This window comes from Dermacentor silvarum, chromosome 1 (assembly GCF_013339745.2).
Source record: "Dermacentor silvarum isolate Dsil-2018 chromosome 1, BIME_Dsil_1.4, whole genome shotgun sequence".
NCBI classification, from domain to species: domain Eukaryota; kingdom Metazoa; phylum Arthropoda; class Arachnida; order Ixodida; family Ixodidae; genus Dermacentor; species Dermacentor silvarum.
The window spans coordinates 73627307-73655101 of record NC_051154.1 but is presented as its reverse complement, the minus strand read 5'-3'; the positions used below and the strand labels follow the sequence as shown (position 1 = coordinate 73655101).

At 41.2% G+C, this 27795-nt stretch overlaps 1 protein-coding gene across 2 annotated transcripts; it reads left to right on the top strand.

Annotated features, from left to right (window-relative positions):
- The first annotated feature begins 777 nt into the window (after positions 1 to 777).
- Positions 778 to 26324, top strand: LOC119466047 (transmembrane protein 241-like). 2 transcript variants are annotated; one of them, XM_037726547.2, is made up of 15 exons: positions 778 to 997; positions 1245 to 1291; positions 1955 to 2035; positions 4577 to 4658; positions 10965 to 11042; positions 11591 to 11680; positions 11847 to 11888; positions 11978 to 12026; positions 14804 to 14852; positions 14916 to 14951; positions 15065 to 15099; positions 15185 to 15254; positions 15328 to 15415; positions 18937 to 19004; positions 20786 to 26324. In XM_037726547.2, the coding sequence occupies exons 1-15, from the start codon at positions 923 to 925 to the stop codon at positions 20889 to 20891; spliced, it is 996 nt and encodes a 331-aa protein (XP_037582475.1). In that variant the 5' UTR covers positions 778 to 922; the 3' UTR covers positions 20892 to 26324. The 2 variants fall into 2 exon arrangements, with proteins under 2 accessions (XP_037582475.1, XP_037582479.1); XM_037726551.2 differs by lacking the exon at positions 11847 to 11888.
- Positions 26325 to 27795: the final 1471 nt, after the last annotated feature.

The window sequence follows — 27795 nt, the reverse complement described above, 5'->3', positions numbered from 1 at the left end:
CTTGATGGCGCAGCGTGTCGAGGGAAAAGAGTATCATGCATATCATCATCATCGAAGCGCGAGATAATTTGGAGCCTGGCTGTAGTACACTCCTCGTAAATGACACGTTTCGGGGATGGCAGTAGGTGGTGTCCAAACCCCGACGTCTATGACGTATTTCTGGCTCCCAAAATCGCTTTTGCCTTATTCAGCCAGCAGAAGCATAGCCTTTGAAATGCGCATTTTAAATCCAGCGGGTGCCATCCTATGGGGCGTGGAGTTGGACACCCCCTGTGTCGCTACATTGCTTCACTGCTGATCGCATTAACGTCGACAGTCATGCTGAGTTAGTTTCTGCTCGAATTATTCTGTAAATTTCCTTCTTGTGATAAACGCGTTCTAGCACATATTCTAGAGGCTGACTGCCAGTCACGAATTCTCGTTTTCCTGCCCGGCTATTGAACATTCCATAATAATCTTCAACCCTACGGTCCTCAATCGTTGTTGCAAGTCATCTCCAGAGTTGCTGAAGAGGACAATGCTGATCTGGTATTGTACTACTCTACTACAGTATCATTTTCGCCTTCAGCAGATTCCGAGAGTGCTGAGTCCTTGTTAGGACGTTATTTTGCCTGATGGTACTCTACCGTCGAACAACGTATCTTTCCCACAAAATGTGCGTGTCCTTCGTCCCTTCAGCGTCCGCCATAGCCGAATCTGAGGCTGGTCGCATCCCTTCCCTTCCGCCGCAGAAAAGTAGAAAGTAGCCGCGAAAAGCGGTCACGTCTAGCCACCCTGACTTGTTTCGGATTTCGAGCCAGCGTGCCATTTGTTTGCGCGCAACATGATTCTCGCGCGCGTTCATTTGTGACGCTTACTTGCTAAGTTCAAATGTTGAAACGTGCAATTAACGCTCCAAGCGAGCAGGAGACGGGATGCACTTATGCTGCGCCAGAGCACTACAGTCGTTGTTGCTTTCTACATAGTCTTGTTTAGCTCGACGTTCATCACGAACAAGGTAAGAAGCATATGGTGCCTGCGAGCGTCGATGGAATGCACATATAATCTCTGTTTCCTCTGTGCTTGGAGTATTCTCTTGTGTACGACGTCGCTTTACTTGAAGTGCTGTGATGCGTATGCATAAATAGTTGAAGTGAACGTTGAGGCCAGAAATGCGAGCCGCTGTTTGGAGCGTATGTGTAGCATTGAAAATACATTGCCTAAAGCCTGTCCTGTGAACGTTTTGTTTTTGTTTTTCCCCGCAGTATGTACTCACCGTAGAGAGGTTCGCCTATCCAGCAATTTTTCAGTGGTAAGCAGAATTCGTTTGCTGCTTGGCTTTGCAAGTTATTACAGTTTTATGTTGCTTCCACGCGGAAGTACAGATGTTCGTGCACCATATTTCCTCCGGGCTTAGGAAGATAACTTAAAGCGGGTCGTTGTGTCCATTTATATTTCAGTGGGGCGGAATGAAATCGGCCTCAGAACTGCAAATTTAACATTTAGTGACGTCGTCTTGCTAGATCAGCACGACGAAATACGGAAAATACGCAATTTAAAAGCTAGAAGTATGGCAGTTTCGTTTAACTGAAGCCACATGTTGACCTAGTTAAGTCAGACTCGCTAGCATGTGCTTGTCGGAGGAGTCATCGTCGCTCAACGATTAAAATTTGTCTTGTGTAAACTCGGGTTGAAATGTTAATCTTTGTGTGTAGTCTTCCCAATATTTCGGAAAAGTTTTGATTCATCACTGCATAGTCGGCCACCTAGCTCGCGTTTGTGTGTCTTGCTGGTTTCGAAGAGTAAAAGAGAAGCGTCTTCTAAAGCAGCAGACCTTAAGGCACGCCGTAAGTAGTTACTGCTTGGAGTCCCAGGAGCTTATTCATCCTATATTTGATATTGCTAACTTGCCGTGTGAAATGAAAATTTTCTGAGTTACGTTCTGCTTTGTGATTTGTTTCCTGTGTTCTGACAGCTGGCAGGTCCTGGTGGCTGCTGTTGGCTTTGTTATAGCTGCTAGCTGTTGCAAGTGGAAATGGCACATGCAATGTCTGATGTGAGTGATGTTGCTATATGTAGACTTATTTATGAATTATGCTGCCCATAAAAATACAAAAATAAACCTTCTCTCCTGCTAATACTTTGAGATGCACGCATGTTGTTATTGACATTTGAAATGACAGCGAAACGAAGAGCAGGTCTGTCTGTTTTATATGTTGCAAGCTGGTTTATGCTGCTGGAAGCCTTGACTATTGCCCACTTTCAATATCGCTTCTGGTTCCTCACTGTCACAGTGGCAATGCCGTGCCGAGTGCGAGCTGCTTTGATACCTTTAACTGTTCATTAAGACAAAATATTTTTACCAGACTCCCTAACATCAATTCTGATTTGTGGGGCATCTGTGCTGTGTAGCAAACTTTACAATAATGATAAGGATCAAGTTGTCAACACTCATGTCAGACTTTAGTTTTTCACTGAAAACTGTGTGTTGTGTAGTGCCATTGTTGGACCAAATTGTGCTAAATGGAATTTTCGCCTAGTTTTTTGACGTGGCAAATGTCAGTTATTATGAAAGTAGTGTTTATGGCTTTTTATCAAAACACGTTTCTACTTTGCAAACGCTAACGACATGGGTTCGATTTCTGACTGCATTGGCTGGATTCTGATAGGTATTGAACACAAATGCTCATTGAGCATTAAATGATGGGGACATCCACTGTGGCATCTCTCATAGCCCCTCTTGTTTTGGAGCGGTAAACCCATAAATCAAGTGCCTCATTTTCATGGATGTGTCCACATCTTTTACCAGCTGCTCTGCCTACTGAATTGTATGTGCAGACCTGTTATGTTGTCCCACTCAGGTCTCAACTGGATTGTGTAAGGTTTTCCTCCTTTCTGTTAATAAGTGAGATGTGGAACAGCCTTGATCATTCTTTTAGGAGGTTCTACATTGATCTTTGTGGCATTGTTAGTTGTGACAACAATCGCAGCTAATTAGCACATGCACTAGAAAAAATAAATGATATGAACAAGTGTGCCAGCTTAGTTGGAAATTGCAGAATTAGTCTGTTGGCCATGCACATGCCACACTGTGTTGTTTCCATCTAAATTGTAGTCATCTTTTTTGCCATCGTTAAGTGAGGCAGATTTTCTTCCAACTGGAATCGCTACCAATATGGATATAGCAAACTGTTTCCAATTCAGTCCCCTCTATAGCAGTCAGTTAGAAAATGCCAGTGCTGCAAGCAGCAATGAAGGCAGACATGACAACATGCATTGGATATGTCAAGATATCTGTCGCATTGTTCAGAAATTATTTATCATGATGTGTTCCTATTTGCTTTCCATGCCTCTTATGCTTTTCTAGCCAGGAGCACTGGGCGACAGGAGCTAACAAGCTGGATATAAAATGAACCAAATAAATACGGCTCCATATTACCAGCATCAATTGCCTGTGTCTTTTGTTGTAAACAAACACAACCAACTTTTTTCGATGCTTCACTTCAACATTCAAATAGCATGCTGCATTTGCTATGATGCTCTTCCTTTCCTTTGAAGGACACAATTGTACTGTGCACCAGTGCCCCATTGTAATTGTCTGTTTTTAGACATAAGCCTACACTATCATATTTGTGATCGTGCACACAGGTTAGTGTGGGGTCAGGAATGGGTAGGCGAGCAGCCTGGAAGAGAAGCAGCATCCTCACCCATAGTGTTCTGCACAAGCATACTGATCAGTCACAGCACCAGTCCTCAGAAGATGTTGCACGGAGCCTAGGAGCTACAAAATGTGTAATGTTGATGTCAGTGCTGCAAGGTGCTGCATCTTCGTCTACCTGCGCAGTTTTTAAGCTTAATTTAAAATATTGTCTTGTCATTAATACTTTGTCAGAGATACCTATGCATGCAGATACATTCATCACAAACATTTTAAGTTTACAGTTTTGTGTTGATACTTCTTAAATAACACAGCTTAAGGGAACCAAGCAGACCTTGAAGAAGTGGCTGATATAAAATTTCGTTGAATGCTTACAGGCATTTTTAATTGCATTTATTGATTTATTTTTACAGTATTACTTGTTGAGATGTTCTACAAATTTCTTAGTTTATCTGTTTTAATTTCCAGGGCTTTAGCTGGGCACAGAACAGGCAGTGTGGCCTGCAGTAGGCATTCGTGCATATTGCCTTTGATTATTATTATTATTATTATTATTATTATTATTATTATTATTATTATTATTATTATTATTATTATTACTTTGTGTTGTTAATAGTTGCACCTGATTCACAGCGAAAAATTTTCCGCATTTCCCTCCCCCTTTTGTTACTGAGCAAGTCGTGCCTTTTGCCTACCTCTTTTCTCAGGGAAAACTTTTTACAGATATAATTGTTTATAGCTTGACCCGTGACAAAACAAGTTTTCATGTGTGTTCATTTGTGATGAATTACTGTCCATAGTACCTGAAAAAAAATCACGTTTCACTTACATTTGCTGCAATGTGGTGCTGTTGCTTAGCTCATAAAAGTATGAAAGGCAAATTATCACGGAGTAGTCTGCATACATCCTTGAGACTTTAACCATTCATTTTTATTTCAGATTGACTCTTCAGTACATTTGGAAAACTATACCTTATTATACACTGAGCATATATGCTGGCTCTCGGGCTCTCACAATCCTTGTGAGTTTGGATTTTTTTTTTTACAAAGTGAAAGACATTGCATGCCCAGAACTTGAGCACGATAGCACTGTGTACATGGAAATTGCCTATAAAATTATGTGATATGCTACAAACATATCTCATGTGCCTTATGACATTTACTTATAAGGGGAGTGCAAATACTTAAAGGGAAGCCGAAGAGGTTTTAGAATTTGAAGATTTACGGGGGTTTGGAAGGCTGACACAGTATAAAGGTCCTGCCGTTCTTGATTACGCGCGTAGCAGCTCCGCAATCGCAGTTTAAATTTTCGTTGAAGCTCTGCCCCCTTCACGCGGCGAGCGTAGCGGCGAAAGACCAGGCGTGAGGATGACGTCAATACAGGGGTCACGTGAGAGCATTTTTCGAATCGCCCTCCTTGCCGATACCTATAATGACGTCACGATCGACTTTGTCATCAGAGCTGGTAAACGACCCGCGGCGTCTCAGAACAGACTGCAGCAGACGCTGCAGCCTGTTCTTTCTCAATTAAAGCAACTAGTGGTGACTTCTGACCTGTTAAACTATGATTTTCGTATTCAGGGGGTGAAAAACTATAATAATTCGTTGAAAGCTCATTTTTCTTGAAAAGTGATTCAGCTGCCCTTAAAGGATTTAAATATGAAAAAAACTTTCTATGTATATTCGATTAGAGGATTCATTATTTGAAGTCGCATATTTGTTTCCTGTTCGAATAGATGACACTTATTGGAGTTTACAGGGAGAAACAAAAAGCAAGTGGTAAATGTTTTCAATAACTCTGTTGCTGGAGAGCAGTGGTTGTTGTTAAGGAGAACATTTCTGGAGTGATTGCATGGAGCAGGCAAGTTCTGCTCAATAATTTAAACTCTGAATAAAGATGCAAGGCGATTTATTAGTTAGCCAGCTTCACCGTGTTTGTATCCATTTAAAAAAAATGTGTGGTACTGCAGTATTACGCATAGCTTCTTTAATGAACGCAATACTCTTCATGCATCTGTTGGCATGCTGTTGCCTTGTTTCGTTACTGCCAGTGTCAGGGGGCACTGGATACATCAGCTTTCAGTTGTTTCTCATTTGTAAGCTCCTCAGTTGACAAGACGTCCAGTTGTGAATGGCATTACATGTCTCGGATAATGTGAATAAGGCTCTTTATCAAGCACTCAACATTACCTTTATATTTTACTTTCTTAACAAATTTGAAAATGTTCAATATTTCGTTTGATACTTTTAGTCATTTTTCTCAAATATTTGTAGTATTTGATTTAAGAAATTTTACTGTTTGTACAGCCCTACATTAAATTAGATGAACAACTTATAATTTGAATAAATGTATGTGGAACACATAATCTTAGTCGCGTTATACTGTTGTGCTTCCTAGTGGAAATTGGTGGGTGTAATGTGGCCATGTATCACTGTCTCATCACTACACTTGCACATGGGCAAACAATCATAAACTTGGCCGGATTGCACGTCAGTATGCCGAAATCTCAGTACTGTGTTTAGTTTACTGCAGATTCTGTTCTATATGTCTATTTTGTGTACTTAGTAGTAGTTATTCAAAAAATGAGACCTTGTGCTTAGTGCATTGCCTATTTTTAATCTTTGTTCTCTGATTTCTTTGAAACTGCATTTTAGTGCTTTGAAAACAGTACTTTGGCGACTTGCATCACTTTGTGCATGAGTGGTAAAGCAACAATTTATTCTTGTTTATATATTGTGGAAGTTTTACCAGGGTACTATGTTGGCCGAGTTGGTGCTTAGCTAATAAATCTAATGTGGTATAATGTAAAGGTGATACAGTGACATTGTGCCACATAACCTTTATTAATATGGAAGTTACTTTTGTTCTCATATTTAATTGTTCATTTCAGAGTAATGTGAAAAGAGGTGGGGGGGATTGACACTAAACATGCCAGCATGCAGCTTAGAAAATGTTATTCAAGCTGTTGTACAGCTATAAACATTCATTTATTGAGCTCAGGGCCATTAAACTTAACTGGAACTAAAATATTTTCGCTTATTGTGTGCCTAAATAGTCACCCACTGATGCCTGATGGGGACGAATTACAGCAAATGATGAGGGCCTTAACCGAGAAAGTGTAAGAGTGAGGTTGAAGATTAATATGCAGAAGACAAACATAATGTTCAATATAGCCTGGCAAGGGAACAAGAATTCAGGATCGCCAGTCAGCCTCTGGAGTCTGTAAAGGAGTACGTTTATCTAGGTCAATTACTCGCAGGGGACCCTGATCATGAGAAAGAAATTTACAGAAGAATAAAATTGGATTGGAGTGCATACAGCAGGCATTGCCAAATTCTGACTGGGAGCTTACCACTGTCGTTGAAAAGAAAAGTGTACAATCATTGCTTTCTACCGGTGCTAACATATGGGGCATAAACTTGGAGGTTAACAAAGAAGCTCGAGAACAAGTTAAGGACCGCACAAAGAGCGATGGAACGAAAAATGTTAGGCCAAATGTTAAGAGACTGGAAGAGAGTGGTGTGGATCAGAGAACAAATCTGAATAGCTGATATTCTAATTGACATTAAGTCGAAAAAATGGAGCTGGGCAGGCCATGTAATGCGTAGGATGGATAACCGGTGGACCATTAGAGTTACAGAATGGATACCAAGAAAAGGGAAGCGCAGTCGAGGACGGCAGAAAACTAGGTGGAGTGATGAAGTTAGGAAATTTGCAGGCACAAGTTGGAATAAGCTAGCGCAAGACAGGGGTAATTGGAGATCACAGGGAGAGCCCTTCGTCCTGCAGTGGACATAAATATAGGCTGATGATGATGCCTGTTTCAGCAGTGTAATTATTTTTGAAGATTGTGCAGGTGTGTACATATGTTTATTTTAGCCTTGTTAAACATGACTGTCCCTACCAAATTTTGCTATTCCTAATCAACGTCTTGCATGTATGCAATAGTTCAACATGTTAAGCTATACTTGAATACGCTTTGTGTGCACCATTGGTCGTGGAACCTATAGCTCCCTTGCTAAGTATTCTTGGGAGACCACAGTGGCTCACTGTGGTAGCTATATAGAGTAAGCCAGCCGTGGGTGCATTTTGTCATGTGATTGTTGCTATGTTTGAAGTTTTGAGTGGCCTGTTGAAGGACTATTTGCACTCAAAGGCCAGCTTGAAATTATGCATGCTTAATTTTTCAGTGTTGCTGTGGCTCATCACGCAAAAAACAGATTTTTTTTTTTTTTTCATACCACCTGCAGTAGAGTAGCTAGCACAAGTTTTGAGCCTCTAAGTTAAATGAGCTAGCTTGCTGCTATTTCAGCTGTTGCCATTTCACCAGTTGTGCCATTTCAGTTGCTCAGCAGTTTTTGCCCCTGCTGCCCATGCGAGATGTGGCTTTGCTCACTTTTTGCAGCCTAAACACGCACACACATATAATTTTTTTACTGCCGCATTCTAATTTTATGCTCCATCTAAATCAATTAAAGCATTGAATTTTTCTGGTAGTTCTTCTTCCTGCACAGATTTTTTTTTTTAATGCACATTCAGGGCTTTTAAAACCCTAGGCATCTTCTGCAATCATTATTGATCGCCGTAACAAGAGTTGAAAATTGATGTTTCTTAAACGCTTTTACAATAAGACAATATCATTATTCAAGTGCAGATATGCCTGTGAGCTGGATACAGTGGCTGTCTGATGAACAGGCATATGCAATTTTGGTATTTTACTGCACTTCAGCTGCCCTTTCCATAACACCGTATTTATTCGCATAATGAACATACTTTTTTCCCCGAAAAATATGCGCAGAGTGGGGGGGTGCGTTTATTATGCAGGGTAAAATTTTGAGATGGTCGCGGGATCGAATCCCGGCCACGGCGGCCGCATTTTGATGGGGGCGAAATGCGAAAACACCCGTGTACTTAAATTTAGGTGCACGTTAAAGAACCCCAGGTGGTCAAAATCCGATCCCGGCCACGGCGGCCGCATTTTGATGGGGGCGAAATGCGAAAACACCCGTGTACTTAAATTTAGGTGCACGTTAAAGAACCCCAGGTGGTCCAAATTTCCGGAGTCCCCCACTACGGCGTGCCTCATAATCAGAACTGGTTTTGGCACGTAAAACCCCATAATTAAATATTTTTTTTTAATTTTGAGCGATTTTTTTTTTCTGCGGCCACCTCTAAAACAGTCGCAGTTACGCCTGAAAGGCGAACTGTCGATTGTGATAGCAAATGCGTAGACAGCTATACGAAGTAAGGATAGTAGTTTATTTCGGCTATATAAACTTGCAAAATAATTTAACTAGCATGGTATCAGCACGCACAGGCATACATGAACCAATCACATTCGATGACGGCGGACACACGTCGAAACGCTGGCGTGAGGAGGCGTGGCAGCAACAGCGAGCGAAGTGACCTTCGTGTCGCGTATCGCTTTAGCACAAACTGAGCGGCGATAACGGAGCATGCACAAAGGTATAAGCCGCTGTCGCACCTAGACTCAGCCCCCGACACAGATCGCGTTTAAGATGGGGTTTGCGCGGCCGCACAATGTGCAGTTGCTGCGCCACCTCCCTCACTCCCCTCCCACCGGCGCCATGTGCACGACGAAATAAGACGCGCTTCCTCCCTGCTTTCCTTGGGAGATAGAGCCGCGATCGTCAGTGCCGGCGGCAAAAATGCGCCTGTAGTGTCCATATGATTGATATAGCAAGAAAAGTAGGAGACACACGGAACGATTCGGCGTCCGATACAAACGTACCCGCCAGACGCCATATCAGACGCCGATTCTTACTGTCTCTCTCCTACTTCACGGCAGTAAGCTCAGGGTGCGTTTATTACGCGGGAGAAAAAAATCCAAATTTTGACGACCAAAGTTCATTATGCGAGTAAATACGGTAGTGTAGCACGCCGTGCTACGCCTATTCAGTGTGCTCATTTAAGATTAGCACTCAAAATATAATTTCTGTTTTATGCAGACCACAAAACATGAATGATTACCCGCCGGGGTGGCTCAGTCAGCTAAGGGCTGCTGAGCACGAGATCGTGGGATCGAATCCCGGCCGCGGCGGGCGCATTTCGATGGAGGTGAAATGGAAAACGCCTGTGTGCTTGCGTTGTAGTGCACATTAAAGAACCCCAGGTGGTCAAAATTAATCCGGAGCCCTCCACTACAGCGTGCCTCATAATCAGAACTGGTTTTGGCATGTAAAACCCCAGAGAGACGAAGAAAAACATGAATGATTAAATATGGGGAGGAAAAGTCACTGCTCTCCTTTTTATTTACAGAATTGTACAATATTATTTTTTCTTTCTCGAATTTCTGTGGTGACGTGCACATTGCTGCCTTGATAAATTTCAAACCAGAATCTTCATGCACTGCCTTTATCATGCAGCCACTGCATTTTGACATAATCTAGCTTTTATATATCCTCCCTCTTAATGGTCGTTCAAGGTAAAAAAAAAAAAAAAACGAAGAAAAAAACATTGATGTCTCACTTCAGTTATTTTTAGGACTCGTGGCATCAACAGTAGATGTTGCTACGAATACAATAGGAAACAACTTATTTTCAATGAGGGTGAGGAACTTACATGCCTTGATGGTTATACAGATGCATAGATGTCCAGTGAAGTCTGTCTTTTCAGAAAGAAGTTAAAAAAAAAATAAAGGTTGCCCCATTCAGCAAGAAACTGCGATTATTTGCAAACAAACTGGGCACATTCCATTATCAAGTGTAGCACCAGGCAAAGCAGGTCATCGATGACATTTTGGTGAATGAACAGGTCTTATGCTTTAATTCTTCAGTACAGTTATGTGGAACACACTATGCCAACATGCTGGATTGAAAAGGATTATGGTTTAAGAACAATGTGCAAAAGCTTTGCTGTAAAATTATAGAAAATTTCGGGTCCACATAAACAGCTGGACGTTGTAGCCAAGCCTCTCGAGCTGCAGCCACTGTGATAAAACGACTTTTACAGCCAACAGCTGTCTGTGTTGTACTTGGCTCTGATCCTGTTCACTTTCTTTTCATGCTTTGAGATCCGTTCCCTCTTGCACATTGCCACACTGAAGGGCACAACAATTTGCTGTGCTCTCACTTTCTTTACTGAAGGTAAAGAGGCAGTGCAGTAGTTTTTTGCCCCCTTGCCAGTCACACCACTGGTGCAGCTAGAGGTGGAAAAGTAAAGCTGGCATTCCTGTGAGTGCTTCTGAAAGTGGCTACAGGGTGGCTTTACAGGTAGTGCACAGGGTGTATAGGCACAGTCTTCTGTGCTATAAAGTGCTGGCTGTTTCTCGTTGACCGCATAATTTTGCTGTTTTTGTTCTCTTTAGCCTCTCTCCATATTTTTGGGCATCCACAACTCATTGCTACTTGTCCACTGTGGGTTGGATCTTGACTTTGGGAAGCAGGTGAGCTCCTCTGCCCCCTCCCATTCTTTTGTTTTTTATGAACATTTGGGTTATTTCTTAAAAAGCATATATTGACAGTGAAACACTTTTACTTATTTCTAAAGCCCATTTTGTATGCTGGGAAGTAATGTACCTATCATCTCCCAAAATGGCATACTGTATTACAGTATGCATAATGCTCATATAGTTAATAGCATAACAGTGGCAAAAGCATTTAGCAAACACATTAGTGTATTTGTGCATTGTTTTGTGGTCTTAACATCATGAGGCATTAATTTGATCAGCATCCAGGTTGGTGGATTTCAACAGTCAGCCTAGACTTGCTCTTGACTTTCAACAAGGACACTCAGTTCCTTAGGTGGTTCTGAAAGCACCTTACTTTTCCCAGCTTCACCTACTAGGCTTTAAAGCTAACTTAATTATTTAAAAAATATTTTCATCATTATTGCTCTAAAACTATCCACTACGTTATTTGACTCACGAGTTCAGACTTTCAGTGTGTTTAATTAATCTAGACTGAAAAATATTTTTTCGTGCTGCTGTTACAGAGTATTTTCTTCAGCACTAACCCGAAGGATTTGGTAGCATTTACTTCGGTGGCTGTGAGCAGTGTAATGCTTGTTACCACTGTGCCAAGAGTAAGTGCTTTTTCATTTACCAAGACAAAAAAAAAAATCCTCTGCTCGAGTATCTTGACTAGTGCATCTGTTGCTTTGAGTCATAAATTTCTGCCATAATAATTATAGGTGTGATTGTTAGTGATTTTCAAGCTCTATGTGCGATATTCTTTTTCTGTTCCGCAAGCTTGCTTTCACAGGAAATCAAATCAACTTTATGCCTAAACTGGTAAATGTCGTCTTTCTTGCTGTATGCTTGGCAATTATTAAGGTAGAGCTCGTTTATGTCACTTACCTGTTCTGGCCGTCCTTTTTCAGGGCTTTGGTAGTGCAATGTGGTGGATGTTGCTTCATATCTGTTGTGCAGGCAAGTATGCTACAGCTGTGTTTTAAGTGCACAATGTCTGTACAGGTGTCCAAATGATTGTGCTTTTTCTTGTGTGCACTGTTTATTAATTTCTTTAGTTTGATCTGTAGCCATCACATTTTAGTCTAATCCAATAGAGTTTTGTGCTAAGGTTACTTGAGGGAAATCTAGCACTGCAATCATTCAAACACTGTAAACCACGAGTAGTAGAGTCGACTTCCATTAATTTAGCATCAGCTAGACCATAGTCAGTTTCAGTTGTCTGAAAAGACAAATTAAAGGAGTCCTGAACCACCCCTCGGGCTTAGTGAAAAAACATTCTACGCTGATCGCGTACGATGCTGTGAACATTTCAGCCAAGCTTTACAGTCATGCGCGACGCGTGGAGCTCGCAAGCGGAGCGCAAAGTCACCGGTCAAGCTGGCAAATGACAAAGCCAGTCCGCACCATTTAGCATGGTCATACTGGAGCATTTGAGTGCGGCCACGCACACAAGCCCTGTCGTGCACAAAGCAAAAGCTTTGCATACGCGCTACAGTTGCATGTAGCTGCAGTTTGCTACTAGAGTGTACTAATCTAGTAGTGCACTCTATTGCTGCGGAGTGTAGATACTGCGGCCGCCGCTGGGTGCCGCCACGAGTCCACTGGCTAAGCGCACTACAGCTCACGTAGGCGTCATCATTGGAAGTAGTGGTGTCTACGTTCACTTCCAAAATAAAATTTGAACTGCGTGCCACGGTGAAATTTGGAGCCTTGTGGGCACGCCCCACTCGGCCTTAGCCTTAGCAGCGCAAGGCATTGAAGAAGGAGCGGAAGTACTGCGAAAGCCGTGTTTCCTTGCCATTAACTATACTTCTACTGAACGCATTTACGGTAAATACTTTTTGCGGCAAAGTATTTCTGAAATAGCCTACTTTTATTTCAAATGCCTTTCTCCACTTCGATAAAACGTGGTTCAGGGCCCCTTTAAAGGAAGTACTTAAAAGGCATGGATTGGTGCCAAGAACTTATAAATGTGGTTGACTTAAAAACCTTAAAAAACTTAACTTTATATCAATTTTTCTATTTGGCATGGCTTTGTTCCAAAAGTACATTGTTACTCCTTCATTATTCTTTGAGGTTCAGTTGCCTTGTATGTTAGTAATATTCTTTAGAACTTAAGTGTCTTAGGTTTGCAGCTAATTAACTTCATAATCCAGATTTTCACAAGTAAACCATGACACCTGTCACATTATCTAGATTATATTTAGACAGCTTGCCACAGCATGAGTAAAAATTAATATTATAAACCAATATCCTGTCTTGCAGTGTCCTCAGAACAGTTGAATGGTGGCAGGTGTAGCGCAAATGGGGCCGACCATTGCCATAACAAATTGTAGCGACAAATTAGCTTCAAGGAAGTTAACATAAAGAGCCACAAATATATTCAGAACCAGAAGGATGAAGTCAAGACAGGTCTATGTACACTCGGCCACAAAATATTGCGGGGGGCGCAAGCGCGTGGAGAAGCGGTCCTGCTCTCCTTCTAGCGGCGCATCCCTGGTGTCGAGACCGACGCTTGCGCGCATGCGCGTCCTTCCGTGACTGCAAGCATGCATGTTTCCGCGCTTGTTCCTTGCGCGCCGACGATATCCAAGTGTAGCCGTGAGGTGCCCCTCCTGCGATTGGCACTGTGGTGGCTTCGACGGGCAAAACTTGGCTGATATAACGGAAATAAGTTTATTTTCATCTTGCCTGTCTCTTTCTATAGAGTGCCATTTCTGCCACGCTCTTTTGCAGGAGAACGCCCCGTTCGTAAAAAGAAAATGAACGAAGATTGGCCACGAAAAGGTGCAGCGCAGAAACAAGAACTGAGTTGTTGCATTCGCGATAGGGAGATGTGCATCTGCGCTCGTGACGCGACAAAAAAGCGGCCGCAGCTACGCACGCCAGCTCACTGTTCACATAGTTATGCCTGTCGAAGTTGCCCTTGCGATTTCACTCGGATATCGCCAGCGCGCAAAGAGCAAGCGCGGGAACATGCATGCTTGCAGTCATGGAAGGACGCACATGCGCGAAAGCGTCGGTCTCGACACCAGGGGTGCGCCGCTAGAAGGAGAGGAGGACCGCTTCCTCACGCGCTCTGGCCCCCCGCAATATTTTGTGGCCGAGTGTACATCCAATCATTCGTGTGCTGATTTAACTGTTGTACTTGCCTGCACATGCAGATGCCATCCCCAGCATTAAACGTTATATTCCTTAGGTGTTGTGTTTCCTGTTGTAGGTGCCAAGATTATGCCTTAGGATCACAAGCACTAAAGATACTAATCATGCTTAAAATGTGTTGAATACATCTTAGAACACTCCTGTATGCACCTATGCTACAAAATTATGTACAAAGTGTTTTGGAAAAAAGGTGCTGGAAGATGTCTGGTAGCTTGTTAGCAGCACTTCTAAGTTGTCATATAGTGGGTCCTCTTTATTTTGTTTTTGCCTCTAGGTAGACACGTTACTGAAAAGTTTAAACATAGCATGTAAAACTTTTTTTATGCATGAAATATCTTTCTCGGCAAATTCACTTGAGTACATATTTGTAGGAACAGTAACAATCTTTGAAAAATTTAACAATTCTTACTCTGTTCTGCTCATGCCTGTTTGTAATAATACTAGAGTGGCAAGACGTGTGCATAAAACAAACTTTCAATAGCTAGAATTAATTAGCATCTGAAAGGTTTGTCTGTGCTTTTATAATTGTGATTCATGTATATGCACATAAAAGGCTTTCTTGTCTATTGCAGGTGTTATCCTTTCCACTGAAAAGTCTTCAACTGTCTGCATTAAGACTGAGTAATGCAAGTAGCTGGTGACTGGAGCGTGTTTGCTCTCTAATAAAACATTGGTTTATTGCAGTGCGTTCAACAGACAGATCATATATGCCACAACAAGGTTTGTTTCTCGAGCTGTGTAGCTTGAAGGGGTAGCATGTTTTTACTTTATTACACGGCATATTAAGTGCATTAATAGTGCTTAACTTGATGTGTTTTTTTTTTCTTTTCTAGTTTTATTTTACTGTTGCCTGCAAGTTACTTCTTGGGTGAGCACATATCTACATGTGCATGTGTGTATGCATTGTTCTGTGTGATAGATAGCTGGCTGTAGTAATGCTTATATTCTTGCAGGTGATTTTCATGCAGTCTTCCTATACCCCTATCTTACATCTCCTGGGTTTTGTTGGTCATTTGTTTCAAGGTTATTGTCTTTATTTTACACTTTTGTGTACATTTTGCTTGTGCGCAGGCTCAACACAAGATTTCTTTTTCAGTGCTGTTTTGGGATCTTTGCTGTTAATGCTCCACCCCACGATTTCATCTTTAGAAGTTTTCAACCTGAATTATATTGGTCTTGCTAAGGTAATTCATCATTTAAAGTACTTTATGTACATAGGTCTCTTGCTCTCTTCAGTCACTTTGTAGACACTTGAGCACTTTGCATTGTTTAGTTATACTACATGCCGTGGTAGCATAGTGGCTATGGTGTTGAGGTCGCTGGTTTGATGGTGTGATCCCGGTCGCATTTTCATGGGGGTGATATGCAAAAATACTAGTGTGCTTAGATTTAGGTGCACGTTAAAGAACCCCAGCGGGTCAAAATTAATCTGTGGTCCCCTCTATGGTGTGCCTCATAATCCATATTGTGGTTCTGGCACATAAGACCCTAGAATTTGTTTTAGTTATTTATTTTATTAATTCCTTTTAAAGTATTCCTGGCACCCACAATCTTGTATTTGGAAAATGTTTTGAAACCTTTAGGATTGAAGGCTTAAAGAGGATGTTTCAGTGTAGTTGTCTGTATTATTTATGCCATTTAATAATTTGCTGAAAAATGTTTTCTCTGACAGCACATATACGAGGCGCTGCTGGTAGAATCAGAGCTGCGCTGTTTTTCTCACAATTAAGACTTTGTGTTAGAAAATACATTTCTTTGAAGGTCATGTTTGAATAAGAGTCTAAACTTTTATTTTATTCACCTTTGCTCTCACTTTTTTGAATGATGATATGAAGGTGTGAGTTGCGATGAACTTGAAACAAAGCTCCACTTGGAGTGACAAAATTTTTCTTAGTGCAAGGGAAGGCTTACAAGTGGACAGTGCCCTTTTATATGCAGCAGTAAATGGTGGGTTGTGATTCAGACAAGCCTGCGGAAGTGAAATCTTGGGAGAATGTGGACGTTTCATGGAATTGTTTTGAACAGGAAGGTATTAAGTTCACAGCAGAGGCCCTGAACTTGTCAAGAGAATGTTGACTACATAATGATTTAGGAAGTTGCATGCCTTCCAGCATCCCCAAATTTCTTGTTAAGCTCACGAATTTGGGCTCAATCTTCAATTTTACAAATGATTCTTCAAGTTCTACAAAAAATAATTCAGTTTGTCAGAAAGTTTTGCTCATCCATGTCTGAAGGTGTACCCTTAGAAGTTTTCTGATGGTGAAAGGACACTAGAAGGGTACTTGCTTCGAGCAAGTTCATTCACAGAAGTTCCTAAAGCTGTGAAATCGGCAGCAGCAAAGTCGCCAAATAAGTCTCAATGTGTTGCTTTCAATTTGGTGTGCTTCAAGTTTGCTACTGCTTATGTGCCGAGTCTAGATAAATCATCGTTAATGCAGTGCATATATATCCCATAAAAGGTGTGTGCCCAGGGTCAATTTTTTAAAGATAAGCGTGCTATTGTCCCTTCCTTTCCGCTTTCTGTGTAGTGTCTGCAGGATTTTTAAGAAAAGCTCGCAGGTTGACAGGTGTGCAGTTCTCAGTAAGGTTTGACCTTATTGTATCCCCAAGTGCCTTATTGCTGACCAGATCCAGGCACTGTCACTTCATTTGTCCTCATCTGCAGTGTGCTTCGGTTATTGCTTGTATCGATCATGAACAAGCCCGTATAGCTACTTTGTGAAATGCATTAGTTGCCACTGATGATTATACATAATTGCTGGACAAGGTGGGGCTTGGTCGCGAACCATTGGGGAAAGTTTAAGGGAGGACTGTTATAGCACTACACTGCAGCTGCATTCAAGACACCCATCCTATTCACTGGATTTATCACTCAGCAGCTAACACCTTTTTACCAGTCTGAAAAAGCACTTCCGAAGGTTGTAGACTTTCGTACACATGAAGATGCCATAACTGTTGCAGGCCGATGGTGTCATGCCTAGTCGCAATTTTTCCTGTGGTTCTGCAGAGGTTAAAGGAACATTGCAAAAAAAGCATTCCTCTTTGGCGATAATATCCTGAATAAGTGCACAGTCAATTTTTTTTTTTTTTTCAAGCTTGTATTATCAGCACCGCACCATATACACACTGAATGACGGTTCTTAAGATGTTAGACTAATGCTGTTAATTTAGAAGTGAAATAACAACTGCAGTTGAAACTAAACATTTTTGGCATTAAAGCACACAAAGCAGCACTTTAAAGAATGTGCTACTGGAATTCACTTCGTTGTGGCGATCTTCCGCACATTATTACTGCATCTGTGCATGGACATTTTGTTAGCCATGTCCTATGCTGCCTCTGGTAAATTCAGCATCAGAATGAAGATGATTGTCTCTATAAAAATTATGTCATAATGTGGGTGTTTGACCTGTTAGTTTTGTCTGCTGTGCTATAATGCTCAACTGTTTCATTTCATTGATGGGGTTTAATGCCCCAGTGCAGCACAGTGGCTATGAGGCATGTTGTAGTGGGTACTCTGGATTAATTTTGACCACCCAGGGTTTTTTTAACATGCACTTAGTGCTAAGCACATGAGCATTCTTGCATTCCCCCATTGGAGTTCAGCCACTATGGCAGCGTATTGAATCCATGGCCTCCTGCTCAGCAACAGAATGCTATAGTGACTAAGCTACTGCATCAGGTAACAACTCTGGACATTTATATTGCATATTGTGAAAACTGCAGAATATATTTTTGCAAGGGGGGCCTAGACCTAAAGTGACTCAACATCTGAACATTATTCAAAGGACACTAAACAGAAAAATGATTTCACTTGTATTTGTAAATTGCCCTCCTACAATACTAAAAACACCACTTTTACCACGAGAAGACTCTTGGTATGCCAGAAAACGCGCAAAAATAAGACTGGTGGCGACGCCACCTTGCAGATCCTGCAACATCCCGTCGTGATGTCGGGAATTTTGACGGCGTCTACTAGTTAATTCTTTATGGATAAAAATGGACTACATTGTGCTCTATAGAAGCCAACGACTGAACATGGCAAGTTTGGGGAACTTCCAGTTGACCCAGCTTGGTCCAAATATAAAAATACTTGAAATCTGTGACGTCACACTGACATACCAGCTTTGTGATTCCAACGCGAAATTCAAAAATTAAACTTTATACATTCATTTTCTTTTCTGAGAATCGACCTATTATCGTGAAACAATGCTTTATAAGTGTAGACTGATTTACTGTGCCTTCAAAGAAAAAAAACGACTTGGAAGAAAACTGACCACAGATGTTATGGTACTTATATTAGTAGTTGATATGCTCTTGAAAACAAAAGAAGCGCACACACAGTGAATTTTCCAAGTTGTATTTAAGTTGTGTGGTTATAAAAAAACCTGTCTTGCTTGTTGAAACAAATGCCATGGTGCCCGCTGTAGTGGCCCAGTGGCTATGGCATTGCGCTATTGAGCATGTGGTCACGGGTTCAATCCTGGCTGTAGCGCCCACATTGCTATGGGGTTGGAATGCAAAGACGATCTTATACTGTGCAATAGATACACATTAAGGAACCCCAGGTGTCCAAAATTATTCCAGAGTCCCACACTATGGCATGCCCTATAATGAAATTGTGGTTTTGGCACGTAAAACCCAAGAAGTTTCTTTTTTTTTTTTTTTCAAATGCCGTGGGGCAATATTGTTTCTATTTTTCCCTAGGTTATTGTGTCGGCTATCTCTCTATTGTCATTTGGAGTACCTGCAGTGCCACAAGATTACCTGTTTTGGTGAGTCGCCCAGCTAGAGGGCACACAAAGACATTTCAGTCGACTTCCGGTAATTCGACCTTGGTGGGCCATTCAAAACTGGTTCACTTATCTTAAGTTGCAACTGTTCATTGAAAGCTTTAATTAAACCTAATTTATTTACTACAGCTGTTGCATTATGATGTTATCATTCTGTTTTTGCAAGAAAGTTCCGTACAAATGATCTCTCACTGCTAATACTGTGGAATCCTAATAATTCAAACTGAAGGATAATTCGAGTGGATTCTTAGGTCTTGTCACAGACTCATGGTTTTTAATGGTGGAAGGGGTTTATGTCTTGCATATCAAGGTGCAAGACAGTTTATGTAAACAAAATTATCTGTACATGCATACCACTTATCATGGAAATGGGATGCCTGGATGCAAATTGTAAATTTCGCATAATTCTGTTGAAAGCTCCAGCAACCACAGTAGCACATTTTCTTCACGCCACATTCCAGCTACTCCGGCAGCTTCAGTATGTGCTGTAGCAGGATGTCTGTGTATTGCAAGTTGACAGGGACCATTTGATGCAAGCACAGTAGCGAACCAACAGCTCCAATCGCATTTGGGTCGATTGTTTCTTTGCACACTGCTGGCATTCTAGAAGTGTCTTTTAAATCATCACTATTCACATTTTGACCACGAGTAAAGATTTTCTGCATTTAGAGGCATGCAGTCCCCAGATAATGTGGCTGGTGCAACACTACTGGTATGGTCATTTATATATGGTATGTTGTCAACACAAACTTCCAGTGAAAGTGCCCCATTCATACGTGTCAGTATTGATTGGCACCAACTATTGCCTGCATCACCACGTGCTTCGCTGCTTCCTGTTGTTTCTGTGCCAAACATTTCATTTCTTTTAGGGCAGATACATGGCATTCAGCCATTGCTTGGGGGGGATTGTGGAATCTTTCCTACTTATTTTGGTCAAGCATGTGTATTGCAGTTGCCAAGTAGTAACTTCCTTTGTATCAAACCATCTTCCGTTAGTTCGCACTATGCTTTATTGCAACCAATTTTTAGTTCCCTCATAGTTTGGATTAGCCAGATTCTACTGGATGCATAGCAAAACTTGATCAGCTTTGCGTGCGCAAGAACCATTCTGCGTTGCGAAGTTCTGCTTGCACTTCAGCCGCAGTCTGTTGCGGCTGCTGGAGCACTTCATCGCTGCTGTCGTCCGAAGGTGTCACCCTTACATGCAAGTCAATGACTTGCATGCTTTTACATCACTCAGTGTTGATACTCTGCCTAGAACTGGTTTAATTTCAGCACATGACAACGCAAGCAACCTGTGTATGTCGACACATGATGCTGTTAAATAGCACCATCTGAAAAACTTTATTATTGTTGGCATGACACCATTATCCTGCCGGTTTGAGTATAATGAGCACTTATGGTGTGAATGTTATTGCTTGTTGTCTAACCATAAACAATATGCTCTAGTTCAAAGGGCTGATATTTCACATTTCAGGTTTAAAATAAGCTTTTTTGCTATTGGAAACCAGTGAATGACCTTAAGTACGTTTTCGTATGGTCGAACTAAAGGAAAAAGCATATTTAACCAATGTCAAATTAACGGAAGTCGACTATTTCTAGTATTATAAGATTATATATTTTGAGGGTGTAGGAGGGGCTACATAGTATTGAACAATTACAACTGTCATACTCTCAGAAGTGGCTGTGCTTGAATAGTCAACTGGTATACATACAAAATAGGCCTAAGGTGAGAACTGCCCTTTCTTTTTCAATCCTCACAGGACAGTACTGTCACTTCTTGCTGGCATGTTTGTCCCGAAAGCCGTGGCTTCAGATGCTGACAGATGTGTCCTCTCCAACATTCGACAGTCAATGCAACATGTCTGATTGGCATGTTCATGTGTTGTTACCTGCATGTTCATTTTGCACTCGGTACTTAGCAGAAACATCCCTCTCGCATACTGAAGGGCACTTTGCTTGTTGAATTTCTTGGCTATAAGCATACTTGTTTCCTAATAATGTGCAGAATTAGGCTAAATAATAGTTTTAAAAAAACATTAAATTTATGAAAGTCATTGCAGTTGTCGTATTTAACTAAATTAACAGGTTTTAGGCTCTATGGTGTTATAATTACTTAAAACATGTCTGATGAAACTTCGATATGTTTCAGGGAACAGATTTCACAATGGTTATGTTCATTTATCAATTTTTTAATTCCCCTCCATTGGCTTGCACACTCCTGTGCTGGGACTATCAGCGGGATTAGCCACTCAGTGCAATGTCTGATGAGAATAGAATCAAAGAATAAGCATCGTTAGGAAAGACAGCCATAAGCTAGCTCTCTGTTGCTGTTGCTCTGATATATGTTATGAGAAAAGCTGTCTGACGGCACAATGTTTTGTGTAAGTAACATTGTGCAAGAACGTACTTGGAGCAGCTCATTTGTGATTCTGAGTAGACAGCTATTGTCATTTTATTTTTAACGTGCTGTATAGAATGAATGCCAAGCAAGTGCAGTAGTTAGGTGTCTTGCATTGTTAGTTTCTTAAAGGGACACTAAGAGAAATATTGAGTGAGACTACTTCAGCGGGTCACACTTCTCAAATTGCAAATATAGACATATTTTACAGTGAGCAGCTTTGTTAAGACAGAAAGGATGCAAAAAGCTCAAGAGTGCTGGTAACACCATCCTGAAATTTTTACACTTGCACCCCGTGACATCATAGATTTTTGGCAGTATCTGCTCAGAGCCCAGTTTATCAAAAAAAAAAGTTGTGTTGCACTTGAATGTATGCTGGTTCGACTGCATGGGCAACATCATTTGCGGACTCATTTGCTGCACAGAAGGTTCCAGTTATGCCACTTGCTTCAAATGCAATGCATTAATAGCAAGATGGATGTCTGTCACATGCACACTATCAACGACAATTGAAACCAAGGACCATTAAAACCTGTGAGCCTTATTGGCTCCTTTGCGCAAGCTTGTAAAAGGGTGCCAGTGGGGCTTGCAGATTTCAATTTTTTTTTTTTCAGTTTGAATGCTCTTTCAAAACTTGTGTGTGACCGGAATATTGTTTACTAATATTAATTCAGTTCTCAGTTCATTATTTTTGGGCACATGTTGCAATTGCAGAATTGAAGCTGGTCAGCGCTCGAAGCATGTCCACTTTGTAGGAAGTGTGAGGTCAGCACTACTTTCAAGACATTTGTCCTCAGACTGTGAGAAAGTAGTTCACTGTTCCAGCTAGTGCTGTCCCACATTGTTTTTTGTGAAACTATTAACTGGAACACCAATGCTGCAACACCATCCCCCAATCCCCACAGATTTGGGGATGGAGACTTTGAAACTTGTGCTATTCTCAGGATTCCTATTAAGTGTACACACATGCATTGATCACAGATTCAATTCTGCATTTGCAGCCTGTGTCCTAAAGTTACAAGTTACTTATCAGATCTTGGCTAGTTAAGTGATAGTACCACAAATTCACTGTTGTCTGCTACTGCTAGTAATTTGTTGCCACAAAAAGACTTACTCATATGCACTACACAGTTGTACATTATATTGCTCTTCTCATTTGAAACATGTGGTATTGTGTTGTGAAATGTGTGATGTCACACATGGTGCTGTCTTTTGGGCGTGAAATTCTAAAAGGAACTTTGGTCTCAGGACCGATTTCCAACAGATTTGGAAATAGAGTTTATGAACTGTCTGCCAGTTTATATTTATATAATGTTTCTCTTTTGTGTCGCTTTAAGTACGTTTGGAAATCTTAAGTGCTTCAAACTGACGTCTGTCTATATTTTGCTGACATCACCTAGTTAAGCCTTTCATCACTGCTTCTTGTGTTACTGCTTATCTTGCTTCTGCTTGTAAGGGGGTTTTCTAAAGCAAGAACTTTGCGTTGTGGTTTTGTATCTGTGCTAGTGTTGGTGCTGTTAGGGGTGCCTTTTAAGGAGCCGTTAGGTTGGCTGTTGAAGTCATTTTAATTTGTGCATTCAAATGTTAGTGAATCGCACGGTGATATTCCATTTTTCCTGGTGTCTCAAGCCATGTAAGACCTATCGGAAGGTTTTTAAGGTGCAAGACTTTTCAGAAGGTTTTTAAGGACTTTTTTTTATTGTTCCTTTTATTAGTGGCATAGAATGTTTTGCTGCTCCTGTAGCTTGCTTTTGTGTGTTTACCCATGGTGCTGTGATTTCCTCTATGACATCACAAGGACCCTTGGGAGGAGGGAAATACACACTCTAGATAGAGATGGAAAAGGGGCTCATTTTGGATCCCAACTCTCAGAAGAGGTGGACATTACTTGCACTACAGCTTGCAAAGTCCAGATAGCTAAATTAAAGGATTCATTAATAACTTCTTAATTATTCACTTAAGGACGCATGTTGAAATTAAAAAATTGATGCCAAGTAGAGAAGCCATGTCTGCTTTGCAGAAATTGTAAGACTAGCACCACTTTTGAAATATCCATCCCAGAATCTGCTAAACACTGCGTTGATATTCTAGTCAAGATCGTCCCACACTGCTTGAAGGACGCTTTTGGGAAACTGTGAACTGGAATACCAGTGGTCTTTCATAGCACATTTTAAAGATGGATAACTCGAAAGTGGTACTTATCTTAAGATTTCTGTTTAGCAGACATGGGCCACTATCTTGTACGCATTCAAAAAGCCGACGTTCAGTTTCGTCTCACGCAATTGCCCCTGGCCACGGCGATATCGTGGCCTAGGCTAATCTAGGCGAATTGCGTGAGGCAAAACCGAATGTCGGCTTTTCGAACGTGTACAAGATAGCGGCTAACTTAGCAGCTTGACTTCACTACTGCTCTGCTATTGCTACATTTGCCCTAGAGTAAATATAATTAAAAAGTATCTGCTTGGACTATCTATTGAGACTACTGAATGCTACTGCTTTTGCTAATTGTATTTAATGGGCAGTTCTATTCTGTACTTAAAGGAACTGTCTACTGTCTGGAATGTGTCACGAGGTTACGGTGCTGAAGGTCTTGTTCTAAACACACACATATATATATATTGTTTAAGCTCTTAAATAAGGAATTATAGGCCGGGATAATGTAGCGATTCTATTCCAAGCCTTTTCCTTTTCGCATTTTGTCAGTTGCCCGAGCAGCGCTTTGCCTACTTTACCACCATGATCGGTGAGTGGTGCATGATAAAGGTATAAAATAAAGCGAAAATTTTTTACAATATACCAGTCATATTTTGGATTTGACACAATCACGAAAGGATTACACAAATCGACACACAGTGATAAAATGCTTGAACGAGATAATTTCTCCCACATGAGATTAATATCTATGCCTTAGCCGCTGCCTTTACCAAAAGTTGATTCTTTGCTGCACTGGGGCTTTTCCCCCTCCTGAAATGGTGCAGCTATCTGGGATGCATTTGAATGCCGACGAAAAAGAAAGGGGAAAAAAAAAGTGTTTGAATACAGATTTTTTGTTTTGCAGAGGCCCGCCCCAATTTGCAGATCTCCCTTATGTTTTTATACCGCATAGTTAAACGCTTACATCGAGTTTCTGTCCTTCATGTGCATTTTCGCACTTGCTCTGAAGTTAGTGTTTTGACATCCATAATGAAAGGGGCTTGCAAATTTAAACATCATGTTAATAATTTTTATGTACTCCAGAGAAGCCACTATGAGTATAGACACATAAAATGAAGATTTCAATTGCACGATGAAAGCAGCGTACCTTAAATATAGGTGGACGATCCATTTAAGTTAATCTCTGCCTTGAAGAAATACAGCTATGTGAAGCAGTTAGCACTTTTTGAACCTTTGAGTATTTCTGCAGTGCCACTTTAAATCATTGATAACTCCTCCCCTTCCCTTTCATTTTTTTCTTCATTTTTCTTAGCACATGACTCTGCTTTGTGAGATCATTCCCTCATGAATATACATTGCATATTGTGCTTTTGCGTTTGTTTAATTTTATGTGCTACAACAGCTTTTAATAAGTTTGAGCTTGACTGCTGCCATCCGTGAGTAGTATATTGATATCGTTGCAACAACTGCAGTATCACTTGTTTCAAATATTTTGAGCTGCCTTTTAATGACTATGGTAGTATATGCCTCCCGGTATCTCTAAAATGGTGACAAATTACCACAGTGAGTGAAAGGAACTGGGTGAAAGTGTCCTTGTCTTTCGCTCATGCTGTTAATTTATCACCTTGAGTTAGCAACTAGCTGAAACTCAAACTTTATCTCATAAAATATTGAGGTGATCACAGGCCATGTGAGACAAAGGTGTCGCCACTTGAGATACCAGATACAAATTTACGGGAGCATGTGGTGCCACCAGCTATGATGAGTGCCATTGCCTACTGCCTAATCTCCCTCTGGAAGCATTAAAACGTCGTCTGAGGTCAGTGTGGCAATTCGCCACAGAGACTGACCTCATGCCAAGTTGCAGCTACTTTTTGAGGTCAGGCTCTCATAAAGTGTATTGTAACTCACTCAAATCCTTTTTTCTTTTGTGTACATATACACCTGCGGCCTTCTGAAGCATTTTAAGCACTGGTATGCATTGAGGCTGCATACATGTGAAGACACTGTGTACAGTGTGAATCTAGAATTGAAAAAGTGTGTTGACCAGTGTCTCGACCAGTGTGCTGATTTTTTTATTGTGCGTTGCTACATTGCTACATTGCATTAATGTCGACATTCAACGTGAGATGGGTTCTGCCGGAATTTTTTATTATGCATAATGTGAGAAGAACAAGTGCTTTTGTAAGTGTACCTTTAAAGCTCTAATGCAATTTTTTTCTTTATTGCAGTTCAGGTATATACTGTGCTATATTGTGTTCACATATCCTGTTGCTATTGCGCTGGAAGCTTTTCGTTACATATTCATCTGTTGAGGTTTTCTTACATGTCAATGGTGATTTTTTAACGGCTTTAATGCCTTTTTTTTTTTTTCTGGCTGTTTAGTTGTTCCATGTTTATAGGCTTCAAAGCATTCTACGTAGTCGTTCAGTGTTTGTGTTGTTGCAACCTAAATAATTTGTGCCACTAAGGCCCAATGTGATAAGCTCAAAATAAGTTGTCAAATCTACTGTGTCGCCAAGGTACTTTTCCAATGCTTAAAGGGACCAGGGAAAGCTTTTTCTGTTCCCATTTTCATGCACTGGGATTTTTAGTGCCTCTGGAAGCTTGTGATCATTTTGTGAAACCTGTGTACCTCGGCTAACTATTACATGCTTTGTGAAGCTGGTGTACAGCTAGTGCCATTTTGTTATTGAGAACTCTTTGTACCCGTGTGCTACAAATAAATATGTTCAGTTTTTATGATGTATTTTATACCACTGCATCTTATCTTTTTCGCCGAAAATTTTCATTAATTTACCCTGTCTTTAGTGAAAAGCCTCTATAGTGTGTTCTACGGGCAGTAACACACTGGACTGAGGGCACAAAAAGTTACAGGGCAGGTGCTGTCCTGGTATCGCTGTTCATACACTATTAATTGTCACCATCTCTCCACCTAGTTAGCCATTCTTTACTCCCACATTGTGTGGCCTTAAAATACAACAGAAGCACTTCTACAGCAAAGCTGTTAAGGGCTAGGTTCCAGGAGATAGTGTCCAGTGTACAACCGGCAGTAGGCAACAATTTTGTGGGCCGATCCTGGCAATACTAGTGCAGAAAGGGTCCAAGTGCAATGGCACGTACGGGTGTGTGTGTGATACATACACACGGACGGCGGATATATATCGGTTTATATATAAAGTACCTTAGCACAGGTGTCAAAACGGATGATGGATGGTCCATTTTTATACCCCTCGCCACTGCTGATAAGTGTCGCGATAATCGGCCGCGGCTTCCTACCAATCGTTGTGCCCCTCTGTCTCGTGAGGTAGAGATCGCGCTAGCGCTGTTATCAGCAGTTGCCCTTTGGACTCGCTATGGGATGTACGCGTGTCGTTCGCTCGGAAGTCCCGCTAGCGCCAGCTTCGTGGGACTTCCCTCTTCACAGGGTAGAAGGGCTCTGGATTTTTTGTCACAAGTTCTCGATCTATTCTCATTTGTAATGCATTTCAGAAGAAATGGTATGTCACAAGAACTTTTAAAAAGCTTGACATGTATATAAGAGAGAGCACTTCACATTGTACCTCTTTCATTTCCAATATGCTCAGTAGTTGGTGGAGAGTCAACGTTGGTGCACTGTTGACACGCAAAATTTCACTCCCCTCTTCTTTCTGTTGTATTGTGGGAAGCCGTATTTGATTGATCGATGGAATTTAACATTCTATAGCAACACTTGTGCTCCAAGATGCGGATTAAATTTGACCACCTGGGTTTATTCAACATGCACATGAATCTACATAAAGGAGCGTTCTTGCATTCTGCCCCCACCAAATGCAGCCACCACATCCAGGAAACGAACCTATGACCTTGTGCCAAGTAGTTGAGTGCCGTAGCGAAATAACCATCGCGACAGGTGAAAACTGCTTCTGCTGGCTGCCATGTGAAATGCCTTGCCGCTTTATACTGTCAATCCACACATGCTACTGCATTGGCACACTACAGGCAACTAAAAGCAGAATCTGCACTTTGTTTATTAAATTTTTTCGGCTTAAGAAAGGAATTAACATAGATAAAGGAAGCTTTAATTGCAGAGTTCTGGCACACATCTTTAGGAATCAAATAGCTGCTTTCCTTCGCTAACTTCTGATTCGGACCCACCCTTTGCAAAGTTAGTGTGCACATGCATGATTAATAAAGCGTATCTCCTTTCCCTTTAGCCCTCCTCGCACATTACCTATA

Excerpts from the sequence above, each read along its gene's own strand:
- LOC119466047 (XM_037726547.2), top strand. The coding sequence starts at position 923 with ATGCTGCGCCAGAGCACTACAGTCGTTGTTGCTTTCTACATAGTCTTG. Across the intron at positions 998-1,244 it reads CGACGTTCATCACGAACAAG|TATGTACTCACCGTAGAGAG; the intron begins GTAAGAAGCATA and ends TTTTCCCCGCAG. Across the intron at positions 12,027-14,803 it reads GCTTCATATCTGTTGTGCAG|GTGTTATCCTTTCCACTGAA; the intron begins GCAAGTATGCTA and ends TGTCTATTGCAG.